Below are 24,122 nucleotides of genomic sequence, written 5' to 3'. Positions count from 1 at the left end.
CTCTCTGTTGCCAACAGATTTTGAAAACTGTTTACTTTGATGAAACAGAACTAGACATGTGTAAACAATATACTCCCTTACCCTAAAAATAAAGTACAGAGTAGCTTAAGTCAACTACGGTTGTCTAGTCTGAATAAATAAATCCTGTTGAAACTGAAATGGCCAGTTTTTTCTGACCTCAACATTTGCAATATGTGAGAGTGTCAAAGAGCAGGTGGTGTGATTTGGTTTTATGCACTGTAATACGCTGTCAAAATCTTGTGTATCCCTCTAATACACTGCTGTTTAAACTTGGCCTTTTGACCAGCATGTGATTGTCATGCTGCAAGGACGTTCAAAAAACGCACGTGTAGGTTGCCCAGGGGGCAAACAAAACTGCTCAGGACAGTTATCTCAGTAGAATTCAGCTGTTTATGGTGATACATTATCTCTGAACTTGTCTAAAAGTAAAAGAGAAAATGTACCGCCAATGAATCCCACTCATTATGATAAAAAGTGCTTTATATACTGTAACTCCAAAGCATATATTCAAGTATAATTTCTAAGCTAACCTTGTACTTGTTTATACATGGGTATTTAGATTATTGAGGTCATTGTGAGGAGGAGGAGGGTAATCTCTCTTTGAAATTATACTGCAACTGAATGACTGTAATAACTCTGACATTTAAGCAGTGCATTAACTGCACATTTTTAGTTGTTTCAGCAGTTTTTAGTCTCATTGCATGTCTTAAAAAAATTGCTGAAATTAGTCTTAATCTTCAGAAATTACAGACCATATGTATCTCATCTTATATGATAATTATTAATCAAAGAATTAACATCAACTCAATCAGATATGTTCTTTACACAATTTATTGGTAACAAAACATGGTCATTAGTGTTGAGATTGGCTCACTTTTCAACTGTTTTTACAGAGTGCAACATGCTGAGATGAAAAATAATTAATAACCATCTGGTGGGAAAAAAACTGTTCAGGACCAGACAAGTTGGCATACACATCAATCACAGCTGTGAATTCTCAATATTTCTCTGCAAAAAGAGAGACAAGCACAAGACAGATAGAAAACAAAGGAAAAGGTGTTTACTTGTATGAGGAACATGCACTCCCTCTACTGTTCAACCACAGAACAGCATGTTAAAAATACAGCAGGTTACGGGTAAAAACTGACCCTCGCTGTACATGTCAAACAAAGCCTCAGTGAGAAATGTACAAAATGATGTGCACTTAGTGATATAATACAAAGAGTGCTGTACTTGTGTGCAGAATATATCATTTAAAATCGGCATACATAGCCCTGACTTACAACATAGCTGTTGCACACGGTTAATTTTCCTATTCGTGTTTATTCTCTAGGAAAATGTGGTCCGCAGTTTTGGTTTGCAAATGATGTCTGGTGATGCAGAATAATGGAATACATATGCAAATATAAACACCTATCTCCATTAAAAACCCTTCCATGACCACAGGCTTTTCACATACAGATGTTCATACTAAATATAAATAATTATAACACAGACATTTATGCAAATACTTATGCAAAATCAATATACTTGGAGTTATACAAAAACACAATCAAATCTAAAGTACAGTATGAAATATTTGATTCATTTCATATACTTCAGAACGCACTGATCTTTGTTGGCATTTTCTGGTGGGTTAAACCACTCAGTTTGACAGCAGGATGTTCCTTTTACATTGAGTGAAGTTTTAAAAGAATATCATTCAAAATGAGATCATCCATATGGCTTAAGTCAGCATGACTTTGCATGACTGTGGCCATGCAGATTCATGTGGTAAAGTTGCATCATATGCTCATGCGAGAATCTCACACACTTCATAGATCACATGCTACAAACACCAACCTTCAGAGGTCTTGTATTTGCTGTCTTACTCTCTAAATGTCAAGTAACATATGCCGTTTTTTTTAGTATGTTTGTGAGCAACTGAGGGAACGTGGATCAATGTACATGGGTTCTGACTGTGTCTCCTGGTCGAATAGAAACTGTCTAAACACGTTGTACACCATCTCCCTGCTCAGGGTAAAGTTCCTCAGCTGATGCTGCCCCTCTGCAGGCATGCGAAATGTCAGCTGGTAATCTGCGATGACTGAACCGTTCCTGTGGAGAGGATAAAAAGGGAGTTCTGAAGCGCAACATACATTTTTGCCTGTAAAAGGCTCATTTGAATGGTTTCATGTAGCAAAGGTTGAAAAAATGCAGTTCCTAAACGCAGATTGAGATGAGTTTACCTGAAAGCATTGATTCTAGCCTCAGAGAAGTATCGTCCTAGGGCAGGGGAGGATCTGTACAAGTCAACCATCTGGGTGGGGCAGGTTAAGACATGCAGAAGCAAACAAAGAGGGTGATATGGTCTGGCTGATACTGACTTACTCTCACTACAAGAAAGCTCTTTCCTGACTGCAAAGCCCTTTTAATGTTCATAATTTCTCTATTAGAAGTGAAACCAGCTACAGAGGCCTTTTAGCTCATGGCAACAGCAGCTATACACAGGTTTTTGTGTTGTGACACTGAAACCTGGTAGATTTTACATTTACATAATAAACACTGCCAGGGGTGGAAGGTGTTGGCTCTGAAGATCAACAAATAAATATGACAATAGAGTGAAATGTGATTTCCTTATATGGGGTTAAAGTTGAACCTCACTACCTTAGGCTTGGTTTAGCTTTATTTCGTAGAACATTGACCCTAATGCACTCTTTTAATTTTTATCCCTTTGCTATTCTTGAATTTCCTTGGATTTTACTTATTATATCATTCTGTAATGTTGTTGTATACATGTTATTGACTTCCTTACCTTAATAACCTTACCTTAAGGTATAATTACCTTAATACCTTAATAAAATAACTATACACTTCTAGTAGCTATCCATAAAACCATTAAACTTTCCCTCAGCTGTTATTCATTAATCCGCTATACTGTATTGTCAAGATAATTAACTTTTTATGGTGTCAGTATTGGCATGTTTGCTTGGATAAAACTAATGTAGTAACAAGGGAAAGGTAGGAAGAAAGACATGCAGCCAATCATATGATGGTTAAATATTCCTATTCAGCCCAACACACTGAGTTATATTTGCAACCAATTCATATTAATTCAGTCATTTTATCATTTCAATTATAGGTCATAATAATCAGTCAAACCTTTTTTTGAAGGCCTGTGGCGAGAGTGTTTCCTTCACTGGAGTTAAGGGTAAGAAGCTGCTCCTTGAAGACCTGATTGGGCAGTCTAAAGCTCCCATTGAAACTTTGAGAAATGTTAAACAATGTAGCGTCGTATTTCTCATCCAAGTCCTCGTGAATCACTGCTCAAAGAGAAACTGGGTCAAAGCTTCATAACAATAACCACTGTATTTAAATACTAAAATAATTTTGGCATCAGATTTGATCTTTAGTTTTGCATTTTTTGTACTTTGTACTTGCATAAAGTCTTGATGTTATACATTTGCATGCATAGTGGCACAGCATAAGCATTTTATAATCAACAACTTACACTTTGGTCTTTGGCTGACCATGACTTTATGATATTTGTACTTTAAAGTATGACAGACTGTCTTGTTACAGATCAAAGTAATTTGAATAAGTGAACAATATATTTAATTATTATCTCTGATCCTGTATTTTTGATTATTGGACTCATTTTGAGAAAAAGGGTAATCTATCTAATATATCTAATTACTTACTCTATTAATGTATATACTGAATGAAGTAAATAAGACAACCTGATCAATATGAAACCTTACCTGAGCACAAGACCAGGGAAATGATAATCACAGCAATGATGATGAATACAATGATGATGATGACCATCCATAGTCTGGCTCGACTGCAGATGACTGCATTCAGCTCTTTCTTTATCCTGCACACTGAGCTACTCTAGAAGCACAATACAAGTTTAAAACATTAAATAGTGTGTTCCTTAAAATCCCACATTACTTTGTCAAGATATGGCTCCAACCTGTGAGGGAGATTAGGGGTAGAGTATTATCCAAAAAGTCATTATGCAAGAATGAAGAGTAGCTGTTGCCTGGGTAACAGCTATGGTTATCTAAATAAACTAAACTAAATAATGGAGCATAACAAACACTATCCTAACTTAATGATAAGTATCAAGCAACAATTTAAAAAAACAACCACTTTCTTTGACGCCCATGTCTATAATGCACCATAAGCATACATATAATGTGTTATAATCTGCTAATAGCACTGTATGATTATAGTTATAGGCACTCATAAATATGATATTGCTTTATAACAATAATCATAACACATTATAAAACATTTGGCCATGAATTATAAGGTCAAGTATCATAACACTTCATAACTGCTGACATTACTTCCAAGGATCATATTGTATTATAATTCTTATAGTTATATGACATTATAATAATGATACAAGTGTTATGATTATTGTTATAAGGTATAATGAGTATTTACGAGCACTTAAAACTAAAATTATGCAGTGCTATAAGCAGCTTATAATTTATTATAAATATGTTTATAACGCATTATAGACATGTGCATCAGAGAAAGTATTTTTTTCTTAGTAATTTTTCTTATTGTGTCACTCCTCTTTGGAGTTCAGACAATGAATGGGGAAAAAACCCACTGAATCATCATGAAAGCAACAAAGTTACACTTCCCTTATTGCAAGTGTGGAAAACAGCATGTTCCTGACCTTAAAAATTAGAAAACCTTTCGAGGACGTGGGTATTTACCTCGTTTCTTTCGGTTTCTACTGCATAGTCAGAGGAAATTGTTTCCATATTACTAGTATTCTGATGAAACACAAAGACACATCAGACATGCAATTTTCTCCTGTTTAAAAACAACTGCATTTACTATGAATGAAATAAGTCATCCTTGGAAAGCTTGTTGATTCAGACACTTTCAAGAATGTTAAAAATAACTAACACAAGTTGATGCCTCGAAGATAAGCACTCCATTTGCTGTCTTTCAAATGGCAACAGAAATGTCTACATGTTATTCTAATCTCTTGAACAAATTGCTTGTGAACAGCAACTGAAAAAAGCTCCCAAATACTTCATGAACAACACACAACACTCAACCAAAGCTCACCTGTCCAGCAAACAACGCATCTCTCTCTGTTGCTTCAGGGGCGCCTCCATTACCAGCTGTCACCTTGGAGAAGCCAAATTATCGAGAATATTACTAAACACCATAAAGGAAACTCTTGTGCAAACTGATGATGATACATGTTATGATACGAGGGAAAAGTGTGTAATTGTACAATCTAGATATACAGATAGTATAAGACGGGGTAATGCATTGATATTATATTAATATCATGATATAAGACCTTAGATTTTGGATATTGTAATATCGTGAGATGACATAAGCGTTGTCTTTTCCTGGTCTTAAAGGAGTAGTGGTCTCGTGCTGAGGTTGCAGATTGCAATCAAATGAATTCCCCTGCCCTCCCCCTCCCCTTCAAGCATGTTCAAAAAACATAAAAGACCCTCTCTAGAGGCAATGTTTTGTTTGTTCATTCTGGGCTACTGTAGAAAAATGATGGTGCAACATGGTGGGCTCCATGGATGAAGACCTGCGTCTTATGTCTGAGATATAAAGGGCTCATGTTGTGTGTTCATTGACTTTTCTATTGACCTCTTTCTTTCCCATTTTGGAAGAGAGCTGTCTGTTTTAGGTCTGCCATGCCCCTCTCTGACTGCTGGGGTCTTAACAGTAACATAAACACAGCAATTCTTACTTATTAGTATTATAATATACCATTTCTGCCAAATCTGCTCCATTAAATGCCACTAAAGTCTACACACTGCACCTTTAAAGGCTGCATTACAGTAAAGTGATGTAATTTTCCAGACTGTTACCAGACTGTTCAGGTATATTATTTAACCTTTACTCACTTAGTTATATTATCACATCAACATTACTGATGAATTTATCAAAAATATCATGGTGTAAACTTTATGAGAAAGCACTGATTGCCACCCCTTCAGTAATGTTGCAATATTGATATCGAGGTATTAGGTCACAAATGTTGTGATATGTCAGCACATCCTATAATTATGCTATTATGTGGACTTATTTTTTCAAATGATAAAAAAATAAATGCAGCATTGTATGGATGACAAGGTTATTGTTATTGTTAGTAGGCTAGTAGTAGTAGCAGTAGTGGTAGTAGTATTAGTATTGTATGGGACAGGTGTTGTTAAGTTATTTATCCCATATGACTCACCCGTTCACCTTCATCGGTCCCATTCGTCTTGACTGTCTTCAACTCGAATTCCATGTTGATCTACTTCCCAACTCCCAGTCAATATGAGACTAACTATAGTTAACCTGATAACGATCTCAACCCGGAACTGTCTTTGAGAGCCAACTTCTTAAACTGAAACTACAGTCTCCGTGGGACAGTGAACTTCCCAGCTGTCATTCACAAAGTTAACAATTCCTCAAAAACAACAGGTCAGGCGGAAAGTTCACATCGTTACACTTGACAGCTCGTTGTTAAAAAGCTTCTTCCCTTTATGTACTTTAGTTCGCTCCTTATACTGACTCGCCCTCTGACAGCCTGCCAGCCAGGTGAGTTTTCCTCTAAGTTTCGGTGACGTCGGGAAGGCGTTGCCAAGTAAAGGAGCGTAATGAATATAACACATTGCCAGGAAAGAATGACGACTTAAAACAATTGTGACACTTTTGTGCATGACAAATTCGCGTTAACCCCCACACTTTTCCTCGTAGTTTACTAAAGATATGTGAAACATGCAGGCCACTTGACCAGCTGTTTATTTTTTAATTTTTAGCATATTGTCCAAGTGGAAGTTGGCAACTGTATTTTTACTGTAGCTTATTTGAGAACTTAAATATGTGTAATATAAAATAAAGATATTATGAAACAAGTCTAAAGTCTGGCATTGGCTTAATTGGTACTGTGACACAATTTAAGCCCATGTGTGCTCCAAATAAGCCCACATCATGATTTATTTACAAAATATAAAAATATTGATTTCAAAGAATTAAAAAGAACAATATATGTATTCAGTAACATGTTAAATAGTAAAAAATGAGGAAAAAACTCCTGAGCAAAATCTTAAAGGTCTGACTTCAGATGTAACCCCCTTTGTAATCATCAACATTTTCATAAATAACTGTAATTTAATTACACTAGATACTCCCCAACACTGGTAAGAAACATACAGTGCACAAGCTGCTTCACTATCAACTTTATTCAGGACAAAACTGTTAAGAAAATGGACTTATGAATGCACCTTGCCTTGACCTTTAATTACTTTACTCACAAACGATTGTTTAACTCATAACTTATGATGAGTAAAACTATATTTTTTTAGTAAAGCAATTAAAGGTCAAGTCAAGTTGCATTCATGGGGATAAGATGTTAAGTACAGGGGCCAGAGATCATTTTAGTATCAGTGCAGTTCTTCATGGTCACCAGTAGAGGTCAGGAACAGTGTCAGGTGAAAACCTGCAAGAATGAATTGTTAATTAATTCATCAAAGAATAATGCACATTGTGTTCTGAAATCGTATGTAGAGGTTTCCTGACTTCCCTGATTTTTGACTTTTGGTTTTAAAGGCCTTTCATGCACACACAGGCCCTTCATGCGGACCTCTGCACAGGTTGAAAATGGACAGTCAGCTATGGTGGGAATTATATGACGGTATATGTTAACAATAATTAGAAAAGTGTAAGTTATCCCACTGCAACAAGTGCAGCAAAGCAAACAATGGAGTGACATAGCTGACAACCAAGTGTAGTCAGTACCAACACAGACCTCAGAAGAAAGGTCAAATTAGGGAAAATAATTAAAATGACCTGTGTTTGTGTTCCTATTCAAACCTGCATTTGAACATCCATCGTCTTTACCAATTATCTTCCAGAGGGTTGCAGGGGAGCTGGAGCCAATCTCAGCTAACATTGAGAAAGAGGTGATGTACAAACTGGACACCAGTCAAACACAGGGCTCACATATATGTATAGAGAACCTAACCTGCATGTTTTTGGCCTGTGGGAGGAATATGGAGAGAACATGCAGACTCCACACAAAAGGGCCCCATCCGGCCGGTTGGTTCCAACCCAGAACCCTCTTGTTGTGAGGGGACAGTGCTACCCACTGCAACACTGTGCCACCCTGCATTAGATATGTGCATCATTAATCATCAATAACCCCAAACTAAAACAATACAACTTCTCTGGCTTTATCTGACTGAAGACTGTCCAGAAGATTTAATATTGGAAAACAGCTGTCTGTGGAGATGAAACAGTCACAACATGAAGTTATTTCTGACAGGCCTGCGTTACAGCTTTAAGATATTCATCAACATTCATATCCTGAGGTTCATTTAGACTCAAAAATTAGAACAGAGGCAGGTAACATCATTTTTCTTTACATGTGACGAAAGCTGTTTATTTTCTTAACATCTCATCATGTGCATAATTTCCGAGACCTGAGCCACTCCACAGTAGCACTGTGATTTCAATATTTTGTACGGTATCCAAAATTAAAGACAAGCAGAGAAGTACATCAAAGTAAAACTAGTACTAAATGTACTAAAGTACATCATTTCAGTGAAAGTGATTTGGTATGATACCATAGCATTTTATATATCTGCTAACATATGATACCTATAATATTTGTTGCCTTTTATTAACCCAGCAGTCAGTATTTTCAAAGTACTGTGTACATATCACAGACATCAGATCATGAAGTGCACTCTTAGCAATCTCTTCAATTTGTGTCAAATATCAGAAAAAAAGTCTGGTCATGCAGACTTCAGACTTTATTCAACATAAAGCATATTTTCTTCTTCTTCCCATGCGCAAAAAACAGCTGCTTCTTTGACTAGAGGGCTCTTACCATAACTCTCCAGTGTTTATAGACCTGTTCTATGAAAGGCCAGGAGAGGGCGACAGAGGAATAAAACAGACCAGGTATACAAAGAACCTTAAAATAGATGAACTCTTTATGAAGAGTATTTTCAAAAAGTTCTCTTAATCAAAGCACTGAATAACTTATTCATATATTTCTGATTTCCTTGACGTAAACATTCACAGTTCACACCCTTTAATTTCCTCCTTGGTGGGTCTTGGCATCTCCTCCTGATTCTCTTCTCTCTGAAAGTCACCCTCTGTCTGCTCAGCAGGACAAGGCTCCGACGGCTGCCGTTCAGAGGTCAGGGCTTGTTCTGCTGCCTGCTCCTCCAGATCTTCCCTGTTATCTGGATCATCCTTTTCTACATCTTCCTTTGTCTTTTCACAGTCCCTGTCCCGCTCCTCAGCTTGGCTGTGTTCGGCTTCCTCTGCTGGGCTGTCTAAAACCAGGTCCCCGTCCCCATTTTCTTTTGGGCTGTACAGTTCAGATGGGGAAAGACCACTACCGAAGGCACCTGCCTCCTCTCCAGCTGACCTCCTGTGCTGTCTTGTGGGCGGGCGCCTCTTGAACGATAGTCGTGCACGAGTCTGTGTGAAAGAGATGAGTAAGGGTTCAACATTTAAACAATTCAGGGTAACTTTCAATAGTATGATCAAAAGATTTCTTGAAACTGTCCAAGTGTAACCAGCATTTGCGTGAGAGCACTGCACAAAATGGTATCCAGAGACTCTAACTAGGTTAAGGGAGATTAAGATTACATCTTAAATCCCCCTTGCAGCAGCACCAATGCACTACAGGGGCAACTTGCTTAAGCTTATCCAAGGGCTGCTTAAACAGAGGATGCAGAACACCCGCTGACAAACACGTCAACAGGGACGGGGACCATGAGTCCGACTGTGACATCACAGCTCACTCAGCGAATAGCATGAGAAACGCTCCAGGTGGCTTGACAGGACGACAGTTCACGTTTGTCATTTAGTGACTCAGAACCTCTGTGCAAGAAAACCATGTAAACATATGATACATGAGAAGACTAATCTATTAAAAAATACATCTACATGATCTGTAATCATAAGAAATGTATATAACAGGAATTATGGTGCATTTGTATTCATTTATTATTATTATTTTTTGTTTTTAAATGCTGTACAACATAATACTTCCAGTAACACCACAAAACCAGACCAACTGCATTATAAGGTGATCCTCTAACAAATAGCCCAGACGTATTTGTCTTTTAGATTGAGGGTTGCACGAGTCCACATGTTTACCTTGTTGAAGCTAGGCAGTGGGGCGCCTTCAGGAGGGCTGTCAAAGCTGACAGGATCCTCCTCTTCAATGGACTGTTGGGGCCGCAGGGTGGGACCCAGTGGGCTCTGTGGGCTGCAGGGTGTGGTGGGGGACAGCGGCGCCGGCTGCAGCTTCACCTCAGAAGTCTTTGGCGATGGCAGCAGAGCGGTGGGTGACAGAGCAAGGTTGGCCTGTAGGGTCAAGGTAACATCCTGAGGCCTGTACACTGTAATCTCTTTAGCACATTGTCTTGTAATACAACTTTATTGTAAAACAATGCTGTTCATCTCTGGTGATATCTTTATTTAAACTGAACTTTTTATGACAAACAAACTTAAAATGACAGTAAAACCTGAGTTTGTCTTGAAGAGTAAACCACATTGCATTTATGGGAGTCACCTTATTTAGAGATATAAATATAATTACTAAGTGAGTACAATTAAAGTAATTAAATGATGTTAACTTGGGTGTATAATTAGAAAATACATGTATATCTACAGTATATCGCTTCAGTATATCTACTCATCGTTATTACTCCTCTGTCCTGCTTGCTGGCACCTTCCTACTTTATAAACACCTGCACCTGCCAGAATGATATCCTGAAATGCCCTTTTACAAAAGACACCTATCATAGTCAGTTTGACAACTAAACTACATTAAAACCTGAGTTACGCCACAGCCACCATACAATTTTAGAGGAGCGTATCCTACCTGCACTGGGGAGAAGAGGAAGAGTGAAAAGCGGCAGCCCTTTTGTCCCATGGCTGCCCACTGTGTAAATTGCTTAAGAAAAGATGGTGGCGAGTTACAGCCTCACCAGAGGCTGGATGGCCCATGATCCCATTAGCTCATTAATCTGAGCCAATAGTGCCACCAGGGACAAGTCCTTCCCTTTTTAGCAGCATATGAACAAAGCAGACACTAGCGTCAACTGAACAGTGGGTGGCACCAATGCTTTAAATATGAATCTCCTGACTTTACACACTCCTGACTAACCCTCCCTGCACTACATCCTATAACACATAAAAGGCTAGCAATTATTTTATATCATATTTCCATGTTTTGAGATGCACCTACCTGCAGTTTCTCAATGATGGGTGAATTCTTCATTTTCATTTTAAAGGGCTTTGAAGAGGCATTAGTTTTCTGCAAGAGAACACAGTTGGATGAGACGTTATGGCAAGACTAATTCATTAAATCATCACAACCCCCGTTTGAAACATGGGGAACTAATACTGACATTCAGTGATACATCTGATGCCATCCTGCTTCTAATGCATATCAGTGATAAAACTGAATAACTTTTTAGTTGTACATGCCTGTAATGTACTCATTTTTGCACTTGTACTTTGTGCTTTGGATCGGTCATTATGCAATAATAGGTATTTGTGGTTTGTTTGGTAGCTATTTTACTGGAAGAAAAAATGAGCAGCACAAACACAACTATTCCAGTGTTTTAGGCAGAGAGAAAAACAATTAATTGTGCATTTGGCAACGAATTGAGAGGTTGCAATGAAATGTTACAATAAACAAATCCAAGTCTGTATTCTAAAGGACTTCTTTTGTATATCAACAAGACAGATTTGTAGCACATGGGTAAAAAAAAAACTAAACAAACCAACAACAAACAAAATTACTTACAACTGATTCTTCATTATCATCTTTTTGGTTTTGCAGCTTCAGAGAAGATGGAGGTCTTCTATAAAATGGCGACTACAAAGGAAGGGAGGAGTAAGTGTAAATAAAAGTCAGACCTGAATGTGTGTGTTCACCAATTACCTTTATTAAGTATTTCTGTATGTAGTGCAGCACTGTGCAGAAACTATAGCATATGGAATAAGATATAAATACATTACGTCACCTCGTCATTTGAGGTGGGCGTTGGTATAATATGACCTTTGAACCTTCCAGCCAGCTCAGCCACAGATGGCTTGGATGGAGAATTCTTCTGGAAAAGAAAGACATTCAATAAATCTGGAAATGATTTTATATAAACAGTCTTGATACTTGAACATATGTTGAGGGCAGCACTGGTAAATGTATGAACTATAGGAGTGGATCACATTCTTTGCGTGACCTTAATTTTTTTACTTCCTTTATACAAAGTGCCCAAAAGCATCTTCACAGTGGCAATCATTAGAATAAAGCGTGGACACTATTAGAGCCACTGTTTATATTACTTATATATAAGCATTAAAATTGAAATCACACACAATTACAATAAAAACTGAATATAGAAAGACATTATTCAGCAATTATTACACAAACAAATGCTATATGTATTTTTAGAAGAAGTGAACATGTTCTTTAACATGTTGCTATGCCATTGAATAGTAAAAACTGAATCTACCACCTTGAACTCTTTGTATCAAAAGTGAGCAGAAACATAAAAATATCAACCACACCCAGTCCAACACCAGTTAGCAGCAAAGTGTTTTGAAACTTTAAAAATTACAGTTATAATGGACCACATTGGCTAAGTTCCACCTACCAAAACATGTTGTGTAAATGTACTACTTGACAATATCTTGATGCTCTTGTCATATTTGGTGATTTGTCTTTACTTCTGTGGGAGTGTAAAACTTATTAGTTGAAGGCCTGTGTGGAAACAGCTGAACAAGGAGCTGTGTGAACATATAGAACTTGTTTCACTTCCTCAATCTCAACAGGAAAAATGCAGACGTGTTGAAAAACACAGCAGAGAGGATGAATATGCAAACAACAACAACGACAAAAAAAGTTAACTCCACTAGTGTATTTAGCATTCATTGCTGTCCTTGTAAGTACTCAACTCTTCTCTAGCTAAAGAGCTGATTTTCAGGACACAGGAAGAGAGCTTCTTTCTTTCTTTATTTCTTTCTTTCTCCGCCACAGCTGTTCAACATCACACTGCAGCGTGTGACAGGAGGGACCTGTCCTTGCAGCCTGACGCTGTTATCACTTCTTGGCCCCTTTAACTTTCTGTCTCTCCCACTATTCCCAAGCTGATTGCTAAACTTCCCTCCTCCATGCTGCCTTTCGATGACCATTAACTCACTCCACATATCTGTGGCCTAAGTGATAACTTGGCTGCAGGCTGGAATGTACGTGTATGTAAGACTCGAAAACAAAACTCCAAGTATTACTCTTGTGCCAAGTGCTTTGGAGTGTGAATGGGATTTGTTTAGTTTGAGGTGTGCCAGGATCGTACAGATTTGAATGCATCAATGTCGCCATTTAATGATTTGCACTGTACAGTCACTGCTTGTAGTGCTCCTCCCATGGCAGTCTCTTTCTGGCTTTCATACTACATCTAATTTCCATCCTACTTTTATTGACCGCTAAAATGCTCAGGCTTCTCCTCACAGCTGCCAATTCTGTCACATTTCCTGGGTGTGCACTCTCAGTTCCCTCCCTTTCCTCTCTTCACATTTTGAGCCTGTGGAAACGCAGATCTCCCGAGTTTCACAGATACACACATTCCACACTTTAATCACACGCTTTATTTTCCTTTTCCCCCTTGTTCTCCACATGACCTCACCACCTTGCAGCCTCCACCCAGCATATTACAGCATCAGCTAGACCCGCAGTGCCTCTGTTAATGCTCTCTCCGCGCTGCCTCTGTGTCCTAATCCACATCCCAACCTTTTTCCTGAGCTCTCTCTTCTCATCCGTGATAAATAATAATCACCAGGGACCACCCACCCTCTACACCATTATTTTGTAACCTCTAATTGTTTAACTCTTTCCTGTCCTTCAGAAAACAAATGCCTCCTTCAGAGCACAAACCCTAGTCACAACAGTGCAGGCAAAGGAAGTTGGGCTTTGGCTGTTTAGTTCGCCACTGAGATGTTTTGGGTGACGAAAATCAAGGCTTCAGATTCTCTATTGTCCAACTTTATTTAATGACAGACAATAGGAATGTACTAAACACAAAACATACAATCAAAGAGGTCTTTGTTCTCAACAGGGTGTCACTTCTAATTTGAACATGCTTTAATGACATATTACAGGTGATAATAGAGTAAAAAACATCTATGTTGGGGGTTAAGTCTGCACATTTACTGTAATTGCTGAGAAAGGTCATGTATTTTCCACATTTTGATCATAACAAAAAACAAAACAAAAATCAGCTGCTTGCAAATGTGATGACATTAAAACATGAGTGCTACATGGAGGCACATCTGCAGCATCGAATAATTCCCAAACTTTCTAGTTTTTGAGGAAGTTTTTTAAAATGTGTCTTGCACATTTTCTGTGAATATGAAACATGGATATGAAAAAAAGTGTGGCTAACTATGCACTTAATATGTTATGATGTCAAGAACACTGAATAAAGGCATCGTCAGCAACCAGCAATTTTTTAACTTCTTGTTTGCCTTCTTTTATTGACGATTGAATTTTTTTTTTATGAACCATACAAGGCCTGCTTATCAGTAATGTGTATGTTTAAGTCAGCTGGGACCCCAAGCTCTCTGGAAGAGTGGGAAACTTTGGTTCACTGCAGGAGAGAGCAGTGCAAACTATTTTGGGGGCTCTAGGCCTGGGAAAATCCCCCAGAGCGATGCAGGCAGCCTGGATCACAGCTCTGCTCTGTAACCCCTCAGCTCCTAGAGGAGAGGATATGTTAGACCACATCTGAAACATACTGTAATCTAGGATACGGGGCAATTGAGCATGTCTAAACAAGGAAACTATGAAAAAAAGAAAAGTAGAGCCTTAGCCATGTGATTGAAGTTATCCAAAAAAACAGGCCTGGGTCATCACCAAAAAGAAACAAGCTATTTACACGGACTCCCTTCAGATGTTGCTTGTGTTACAGTTACACATACGGATTTAACTTAATTTGCTAAATGATGAGTGCTATCTCTATTTCATTGCATGATAAAAAAGCAAATAACTTATGATTGTAGCAAAACTGGCATAAAAGGGAACAGCTGTAACCATGAGGACAGTTGTGTCCTGAATGAGATAATTTGCATTCATTTGAATCCCTGAGTCAGTTGGGGAAATATGGTTCCATTTGGTCCACTGTAGTGTGGAAGATGGACACGAGGAACTGAATATTAATAAGTACTTTTGAGCTCCCTTTGAGCAACACACATAATTTGTATATACATTTATATTTGGGGATATGTTGTGTCTTTTCCAAAGCAACAGTAGAGAAATGACAGGAAACAAAGGGAGAGAGAGATGGTCTGCCGCTGGATTTGAATTACAGATGTTGCGGTTGTATATCTGGCATTGAGATGAATGGGCTAAAAGCAACACAAGGACTGTAATGGACTATTATCACATTAGAGATTATACACAGTGTCTTTAAATACCTGACAAAACAAGATACCCCATTGCATTGATGTAAAAATACTGTAAACATAATATTGCCCTGAAGCAATCAATCTCATATCTCATTAATCAGCAACAATGTCCAGAAAAGCCTATAACCAAAGATATTAAAGCGATAGATACATATCACCACATCACCCAGCCCAACTTAAAGTACTGTTTAAAGACATAACCATCTGTTTTGAGCTATTGTTGTTAAAAAATATATATATACTAATTACCTCCAATGTGGCTGACAGTGCCCATTACCCTACCTGAAAACCATTTATAGAGGACTGTGTGAACATGAAGCGAATGGAGGGAAACCGGCGCATCCTCACTGAGCTTTGTTTGGGTAAATAAAGGTCAATCTCAAACAGTGTCTTAATTTCCAGGCTGTGGATGGAGACACGAGGTTCAGTGTATGACTGGCAGATGTGGAAAGAGAACACAGAGACAAACATATCACACACAAAGCCTGCTATTGTTGGTTCCTGTGATTCCAATTTCCAGAGGCAGAAGAGAGGAAGCACATGATATTAGTCCCAGTAAATCCTAACATATCTGCTCGATGTAACAGCGGCGGTCTGAGAGCAACAGGTCATGTAATCTAGCATGGAGCTGATAAAGATGATGTCTAGCTTAAGATCTTTAACCCTTCTCTGGGAATGACTCTGCTTTGACTTTCAATCCTCATAAGCCCTCGATGGTGACCCCCACACAGTGAATATCAGTGAGACTGAACATAAATAAAGCACACCAAAGCACAGCTGTTCAGCAAGCTCTTGTCCAATAAGCTCTCCAAGCATAATGGCTTTGGTCTGAAGCTGTAGACTTTGTTTTCACGAGTCAGCGTGCTTTGCCAGGGGGAAAACCACCGCAGTGAGCAGCTCCCTTCTGCCTACACTTGTTAAGTGGTAAAGAGAGCATACAGGCACCTTCTTGCTCGCTGCCTTTCCAGGAAAACATGATGTGTTTTTGGAGTGGCCTTCATCTGAATATCTCACTTTTCCACTGACCTCACTGGCACTGTGTTTTTACATACACTGTGTGTACTGTGGAAGTACACAATAAAGAGCCTCAGTCACAGGGATTAGGTAAGTGGGCACACTCATCTTTGAGCCATTGCTGCTGCTGCCTCAAGGGAAAGGGGAGGTGCTGCAGATGGACAAGTACTGTAGGGTGGAGAAGCAAATGAAATGAAATAATATGCCTCCAGACAGAAGAAAAATAAATCTGATGGTCTAAGACCAGTAAGCTGCTGACAAAGTTGTAATCCTCAAGATACCACATGACTGAAAAATGTCTTTTTCTCAAATGTTATAAATTAACAACAAATAAGTTAAGACCCAAAAAGCTTCTGAGATATATTGTTCAATGAAAACTTAACAGGCAAATAATGACTATTATGAAGACAGATATAAGAACCAAGCCTGTTTGAGGAATGTCATGATATTTTAGTGAGCTGTGCTGAGCTGTTGTGCAATATGGTGGGGGGGGGGGTTAATATCGAGTAAATGATGAGGAACCAAATATTTTCAAGAAGTGTCAACACCTCACAGTGCAGAGTACTTCATGCAAATGTTTGAACATCAGCGAGAAGATTCACTTTGATACAAGCATCTGTTGGGAATTCTCTGCGGTGTTCTGGTCTTCTCATCCACTCTGATCTAGCAATCACGACGACAAAAAACATCTGGACAGTGGATCAAATGGTTGACGTGGATGCTGAATAGCAGAGACATGGGATTATTTCATTCAGCGTAGTCTTGCATGTTCCCAACTACTTCAATATGTAGTCCCTGCAGAGCTTCAGTGCCACAGGGTTTGACATCCATTCATCCACGGTAGACTTAAGACTCTGCATCCACTAGGATCAAATATTCTGCTGAAGAGACACATGTCAAAGGTCTTGGTCTTCATGCAGGGGGTGACCTTTTCATTAGATTCAGTGGGTGAAAGTGACAAGGTATATTTACTACTACTTAAGTACTGTAACATCTGTTCTACTAGTTTCCATAACTCCATGCAGTGTCATTCAGCTTTTTTTTCATCTTTCTTTCTGAACATTTTTGACAAACTAAGTCCATCCTTTCCAATATTTGTCAAAAGTGTTCATCTGAAGTCTCAAAACAAATGTCAATTCCACATTTCATATTCAACTAGTCTGATAATGTAGTCTGTCCTTGAATTAACCATTTTTTGTGTTGACATTGTGATGACTTTTTTTTTTTTACAGGCAACCAGCATTATTCTAAACATTCACAGTTTAGACAAACGAAGAAGATCCAGTAGTGCCTTTAACAAATACAACACCTGAAAACAAAATCCAATTTTGATATTTTAAAACCTTTTCAATGCTTTCTCGCATTGTTATCCAAAAGTTGGAAATCTCCGGGCAGTCCCTGAACACGTGATAGTGTTTCGCTCACTTAGTCACACGCCCTCCAACATGTTGTTTGCCTCACATTAAAAATGTTCTCCTCCCTTTACCACTTTTCTTTTATATAAGATGTGCAAATCAACAGTTTACATGTAGTTTATTTGGTGAGTTCATGAAATACGATGGAGCTTAGACTACCCACAAGTGTAAATAAAGTAAAGTAAGTAAAATGACCCCCACATCAACCTGATGCAGCATTATACTGCTACTTTAATGCATCAATAATAATAATCATAACACTCTGAAAGGGGCTATCATTCTGAATAATGAATATTTTCACTTTTGACATCTCGCTGATACTTCTGTCCTTATGTTTGAGTGACTTTTTGAATGCAGAAGTTTTACTTGTAATGGAGTATTTTTACACCTTGGTTTCACTAAAGTAAAGTATCTAAATACTCAGGCCATTCTTTAATGGAAAGGTCACAATCCAGTTTCAAAGCCGCTCCACAGAAAAAGTGGACTTGTCTATTCTGATTCTGGTTTGTCTTGAACTCTCAGCCACCAGTCAATGCTGATTTGAGAATTTTTCCTCTATCGCATATTTTTCATGACATGTTCAAACTTGCAGTGTGAACCTGTCTTAGCAACTATAATCTAATATTACCTTCCCCTGTTTTCATGCAGTGGTGCATGCTTTAAATGATGATGCATAGATGAGGAAATCAGTGGTATTCATGTTTTAGATTAGGGTGTGACAAATCTTCACACATTGCTTAGTAAAAAAAAAAAGTGTTAAAAAAAAGCAAAACTTGACATTGAAAAAATGTAATTTGCACAGACAGCTTGCAGTACTGATTGTGTTTGCACTACTTTCTACCAAAAAAGTAAACAAAAAATATGGCTAGGTGCCAATTTTAGAAGATGGTGGTTGAGGAGGTGTGGCAACATAAGTTAACTGTTCTGCAGGGAGATTTAGAAGTAAGTAAAAGTCATGATTATACAGTTGTTGTTTTTTCTAGTTTCCACTTCCTGCACGCCTGGCTCACTGCTCTCAAAACCTGTCTGCATGTATCTTGACAATCTGCAGATGTCTGAGACAGCTCAGGCTGCCTCTCCGACCTGTTCAAAACTAACCGGCTTTGATGGCAAAAACATGCACTGCCCCAAGGTGCTTCTGACATGACGATTTTGGCTCGGATCTCAAAAACCTAACACTAACTCTAACACTGGGGCAGATGTTGTGTGGAGTGGATAGCAGACATCTCCTTTCGTATTTTAAGGAATTCCCCTCGGTCTACATGTTTCTTTAGATGACATATGTTTTTTTTCTTGTGTGTTTTCTTTGGCACATCGCAGTATCCTCCTCACTGATCTTCTGTCTGCTCTGTCGTTCCCACCCCGGTTATCTCTCTGCCCCACACACTGTTTTGGACTGAAACTCAGAGGTTTAGGGTCTGACACAGCCTCATCCCTGATAGCAAGACTCAGAGAACAAACAGTGTATGAATAGCTTGAGGCATGTAATGAATCTAAGTCAATGATATAGCAACAATGTTTAAGAAAAGGATGACAGCCGCTTTTCAATAAAAAGCAGCTGAAGCAGCTGGGGGAACTATGATGCTTTAGGAACCATTTGATTGGTCGTAAAGGTGCTAGTATCTTCCAACAAGCCATCTTCCACACAGTTACTTGTAAAGAGAAGTGAACATGTAGATGTAAATACAGGCAGCAAACCAGAAAATAAAACCACATGGCAACTCACCCAGTGATATAATATTTTTGATTGTCTGAAAGCAATCATGCAACTAATGCAAACTGGCTTCAGAGACAATGTATTGTATTTTTATCTTTACTTTTACTCTTTTTTAAATTGAGCTCTTATTATTCCTTTACTGTTTTATTTATTATTATATTTGTGTCTGATTATATTGTATTTTAATAACTGTACAGCACTTTGGTTCAACTGAGGTTGTTTTTAAATGTGCTTTATAAATAAAGTTCGACTTGACTTGACTTGAATGTGTTGCTTCCGTTTTTTCTCTCTCAGCATAACAACCTGCTGGAAATGCGGAAGCTTGTACTTTGTGTTAAGATCTTAAGGTTACATCAGATTAAAAGTTGAGGTTTCAGTTTCTTTGTCAATTGAACCACAGTGTGTATCCTTCAGGCCTGGCAAACATACTGCACGCATTATTTACCCTTTGAACACTGAAAACAGCCCCAGTTTAAAGATGGAAATGACATCATCAGGGTTATTTTTCGAGCTCCCTCCAGAGCCTCAGAAGACATTATACACCTGCTTTCGGAGGCTGTTTCAAACTCCTCAAGATGATTAAACTGAACTTCATGCCTAAAACTGGCGCAGTGCCCCTTTCAAACAATGAAAGGGGCCGGTGCCTAATTCACATGGCAACAGTCAATGTTACCCTAAACTACTTTAAGTTTTCACAGTGTTACTGATATCACTGGGGAAACCAAATGTGTTGAGAAACAGTGAGGAAAAACGGTGAAAATATGAAGATTCTGCAGAAACAATGTACTTCCTGCTGTTTGCCTCCATTTTCCAGCTGATTTTGCAGTTAGTGTTAAAATTTTGTAAACTGCTAGTTTTAAAGGAGTTAAAATATTTGGACAGAAGGTAGAACATATGCTGAAGAGACGGTAAGGGCTGAACAAAATCAAATATCACAATATTTTTGATCATATACTTTGATATTGATATTGTAGGGATGACTATTGGTGTCACAACATATTTATACAATTTTTGATATATAATCATCAGTAATTTGGACATAATAACTAATTGACATAATGACTAAATAATATAGTTAGGATAGTCTGGTAAGTTCAGAAAATGACATCCCTTTACTGTGATGCAGCCTTTAAAACCAGGAAAGGACAACACTTATGCCATATCACGATACTACAATATCCAAAATCTAAGACTCTTAGTCTCATATTGAAATAATATCAATATATTGCCTAACCCTACAGTAAGTTGACCTGGCTTGCAGGATGTTTGTCAAAACCATGACAGGAAGCATCAATGGAGCTTCAAAAGTCATATGAGATGCTTGTGGTTTGTTCAATCATCACTTTCATTTTGATCCAACTGTTCTCACCATGGCTTAAAAGCCCTTTAATCAAATGACCTGACTGATGAATATAGGCTTTAAAATCAGGAACCATCAGTACAGTTTATACACACTCCACTGTACAGTATGATCTGAGCAGAGATCCAACCATAACCACACTGTGACTTAGAGAAGTTTTGAAAGTTTTGCTCGACGCTGATGCTACATTCCACTCAGCTTCACTGTCAGTTAGGTGTCTGTTTTATGTTCGGGACAGAGTGAACCATTCACCCTGCACTGACACACATAAAGCTTAATGTATATTCTGAGCAAACACCCCTGATTGAATCTGTCACTGATAATGTCCACTTCTGACAAGAATACCAGTGGAAAGGTTTTACTCTGTTTGTCACACAAAACTTCAAAGGATGCAACAGGATACCTTTTTCAATTTTATGTACTGCTGCTGTTGGTGCTGTGAATGTAGTATTCCTACTCATAATACTAACAGTGTAAAACAATTTTGGTGACGCACTGTTATGAAGGAAAAGGAAAACTCATTAGCAAATGTCTGGCTGGTACAGACAGGGTTCCTGTGTTATTGGTTTCTAAACTTTACTATGGATTACATAATAAAATAAATGTGCGCGCCATATGGTTGGCAGGGCGATCCCAAATACTCACTCCTCGAGCTGTGGTGTTGTTTTTCCATCAAAGGAAAACCAGCACCGTACGCCCCTCACCACAACCCAACACAAACATACAGTTCAAATCCTCAGGTGCATGTACACAGACACAGGCACACACAAACACGATTTCTAGTTTGTGTACTTGCAGTTATAGCCAGAGGTTCCAACACGGGGGAAAAAACATAATTTAAGAATTTCCATGTGTTAATCTACTTTTCAGGCTCGCTTGAGGCAGTTGTTGTCAACCAATATTTGTGAATATGAACAGCAATTTCCTAAAGCTAAAAACACACAGCAAGAATTTATGTCATCAAAGCGGTCGGAGCGGTTTAAGTGACAGTGAGACTGACTTGACAGGCCAGTTGTACACTTGCTGTAGGCAAAATGCAGTGTACAAAAACACCATCCTGCCAAAACTCAAACTGGGGCTGCAACATATAAACAGGTCCCATTTCAAATAACTGACAGTGTAAGACATCAAGAGCAAAAAACTCAAACTTTATCATCAGTTTCATTAGCAGTAACCTCCCCTTGCACAACCAGCCCATAAATTGCTGTACTGCACTGTTCTCACAGTGGTGAAGACTGGGTGGGACAGTGTGTCAGCAGGGTGTCAACAATGGACCAACATTGATTTCCAGATACTGACCACAAGACTACTTGAAACATCAAATACCTGAAGTTGACTAGAGAAATGCACAAACTCTTAAATGACTTTAAAATCATTGTGGCTGCCATGGAAACATTTTCTGAGTACACTGAAGTGAAAATCTTAACTTGACATCTGAATAGGTTAGGTATTGTTCACTGAGACTAAGGGTTAAGAATCAACTGTGAGACTAATAGCTTAATTGTAGTGAAAACTAAGCTAGTGAGAGTTGGGCTGGGTTTACAAGGTTCCATCCAAGAAAAGCTAGACTCAGCAATAATGGTTGGACCTGCTTTAACCATCTCAGTGTTGAACTACATGCAGCTTCAAACAGCTTGAACTAAAAAATAAACACAACCTGTGATTATTCTATATCAAAAAATATGTTTACTTAAGAAAGCCCCCTTGACTTTACCGTTCTTTCATCTTTTCCAGTTTTGGGGGCAATCCAAATTCTTTTCTCTCAGTTTTGGCAACAGGTAAGAACACAAATAAGAAGAACAATCCAAGCTGAATTTGACTGAAGCATATCTGAGTCCTAAAGTTGTAAGTGGTGTAAGTATCTGAGGGTAGTTCTGCTGTGGTAAATTACTAATGTGCTCCCTCACGTGCTGTGGGGAAAAATGGGTGTTCCTCTTCCTATTCGCCACATGACATTAAATACTTGAGAATGATGGTAAAAGTCTGCGGGAACAGCTTGTTTTGCAGGGAGAAGGTCACAAACCTGTGAGCATTCTGCAGGAAAACTGTGTGGAGAGACTCGGACAGACCTCCTATACCATGGAAGTCCACCTCATCTTTTATAGCTACAATTAAAACGGGTAAAAGATAGTTTGGCCTTTGAGAAGAGAAAAAAACAATTTTGTCAGCTGAATTCAGGGTGAGGCAGAAAACAGCTGACAATCAAAACATGTAGACTTAAAAGTAAAACACATGGTTATTTCACAATGTTCAGACAATGTTGACAAAGGGAAAGGTCTCGTCACATTTATCACAGTGAACACACACGCTGGCTCATGACAGATGCATTTCTGGCTGTGGTTACTTGTTATGAAGTTGGTACCACAAACCTACTCTTAAACTAAATCAGCCTCAAGCTGAGCCAAAGCATCGTAGCTACACACAATCCTCTGTGTGTGTGTGTGTGTGAGTGTGTGTGTGTGTGTGTGTGTGTGTGTGTGTGTGTGTGTGTGTGTGTGTGTGTATCTGTGTCACAGAACAAGTACACACTCAGGGAAAGTAATATGATTATAATTATACTGTCTTATAACAATATTTATGTAACAGTAAAGAGATAAACACTGTAAACATCACTATGAACTTGAATACTGATGAACAGCCAACATAACTGGTTCACTGCCTGACACAATGAGTTAAAACTTGTTATATTGCTGCACATACAGACCCAATAGTCCCTCCAGAAATATCACAGTAATAACAAAGAGCATCAAAAAATACTATAAAGTCTCTTCACTGAGCTCCTGTGATGTAATGTTTTAATTTCGACCACACATGGCTGCAAAAACAACATCAAATCATAATAATAATAAAAAATAAAGTAAAAAAAACATCTGCTCAAGTGGTCTAAAATAAGTACAGCCGCCAGCAGAAAAGTACGCTTAGAGTTGTAGAGCTATTACCTCCATCCTGGGGAAAGCGCCAGAGTTCGTCCCCTCCTGCGTTTTTTTCTGTTTTTCGGTCTGTGAGAGCAAACTGGCTGCTGGTTATGAAGGGACTGAGGAGCGCAGCGGGGACAGAAAAGCGCTCTATGTTTATATCTAGAGCCAAATGAGCCTCATGGACGAGGAGGAGGAGTAGAGTGGAGAACTTTAACGCG

General features: G+C 38.5%; 2 protein-coding genes across 3 annotated transcripts; both read right to left on the bottom strand.

Moving 5' to 3' along the window:
• Nucleotides 1-840: 840 nt before the first annotated feature.
• On the bottom strand, nt 841-6,590 carry LOC133980427 (TPA-induced transmembrane protein homolog). Its single transcript, XM_062419139.1, has 6 exons — nt 6,239-6,590; nt 5,098-5,160; nt 3,762-3,894; nt 3,163-3,323; nt 2,250-2,320; nt 841-2,118 (listed from the first exon to the last, which is right to left on the bottom strand). Exons 1-6 carry the CDS (start codon nt 6,290-6,292, stop codon nt 1,926-1,928), a joined length of 675 nt encoding a protein of 224 aa, XP_062275123.1. The 5' UTR covers nt 6,293-6,590; the 3' UTR covers nt 841-1,925.
• Nucleotides 6,591-8,946: 2,356 nt separating this feature from the next.
• Nucleotides 8,947-24,026, bottom strand: zgc:153184 (uncharacterized protein LOC751652 homolog). 2 transcript variants are annotated; one of them, XM_062419224.1, is made up of 6 exons: nt 23,926-24,026; nt 12,045-12,131; nt 11,825-11,896; nt 11,261-11,329; nt 10,165-10,374; nt 8,947-9,480 (listed from the first exon to the last, which is right to left on the bottom strand). In XM_062419224.1, the coding sequence occupies exons 1-6, from the start codon at nt 23,929-23,931 to the stop codon at nt 9,070-9,072; spliced, it is 855 nt and encodes a 284-aa protein (XP_062275208.1). In that variant the 5' UTR covers nt 23,932-24,026; the 3' UTR covers nt 8,947-9,069. The 2 variants fall into 2 exon arrangements, with proteins under 2 accessions (XP_062275208.1, XP_062275209.1); XM_062419225.1 differs by having other exon boundaries at nt 12,045-12,128; nt 23,926-24,014.
• Nucleotides 24,027-24,122: the final 96 nt, after the last annotated feature.

This window comes from Scomber scombrus, chromosome 5 (assembly GCF_963691925.1).
Source record: "Scomber scombrus chromosome 5, fScoSco1.1, whole genome shotgun sequence".
Classification (NCBI taxonomy): Eukaryota; Metazoa; Chordata; class Actinopteri; order Scombriformes; family Scombridae; genus Scomber; species Scomber scombrus.
The sequence above is the reverse complement of the archived record's forward strand: the minus strand, read 5'-3'. Positions and strand labels throughout refer to the sequence as shown.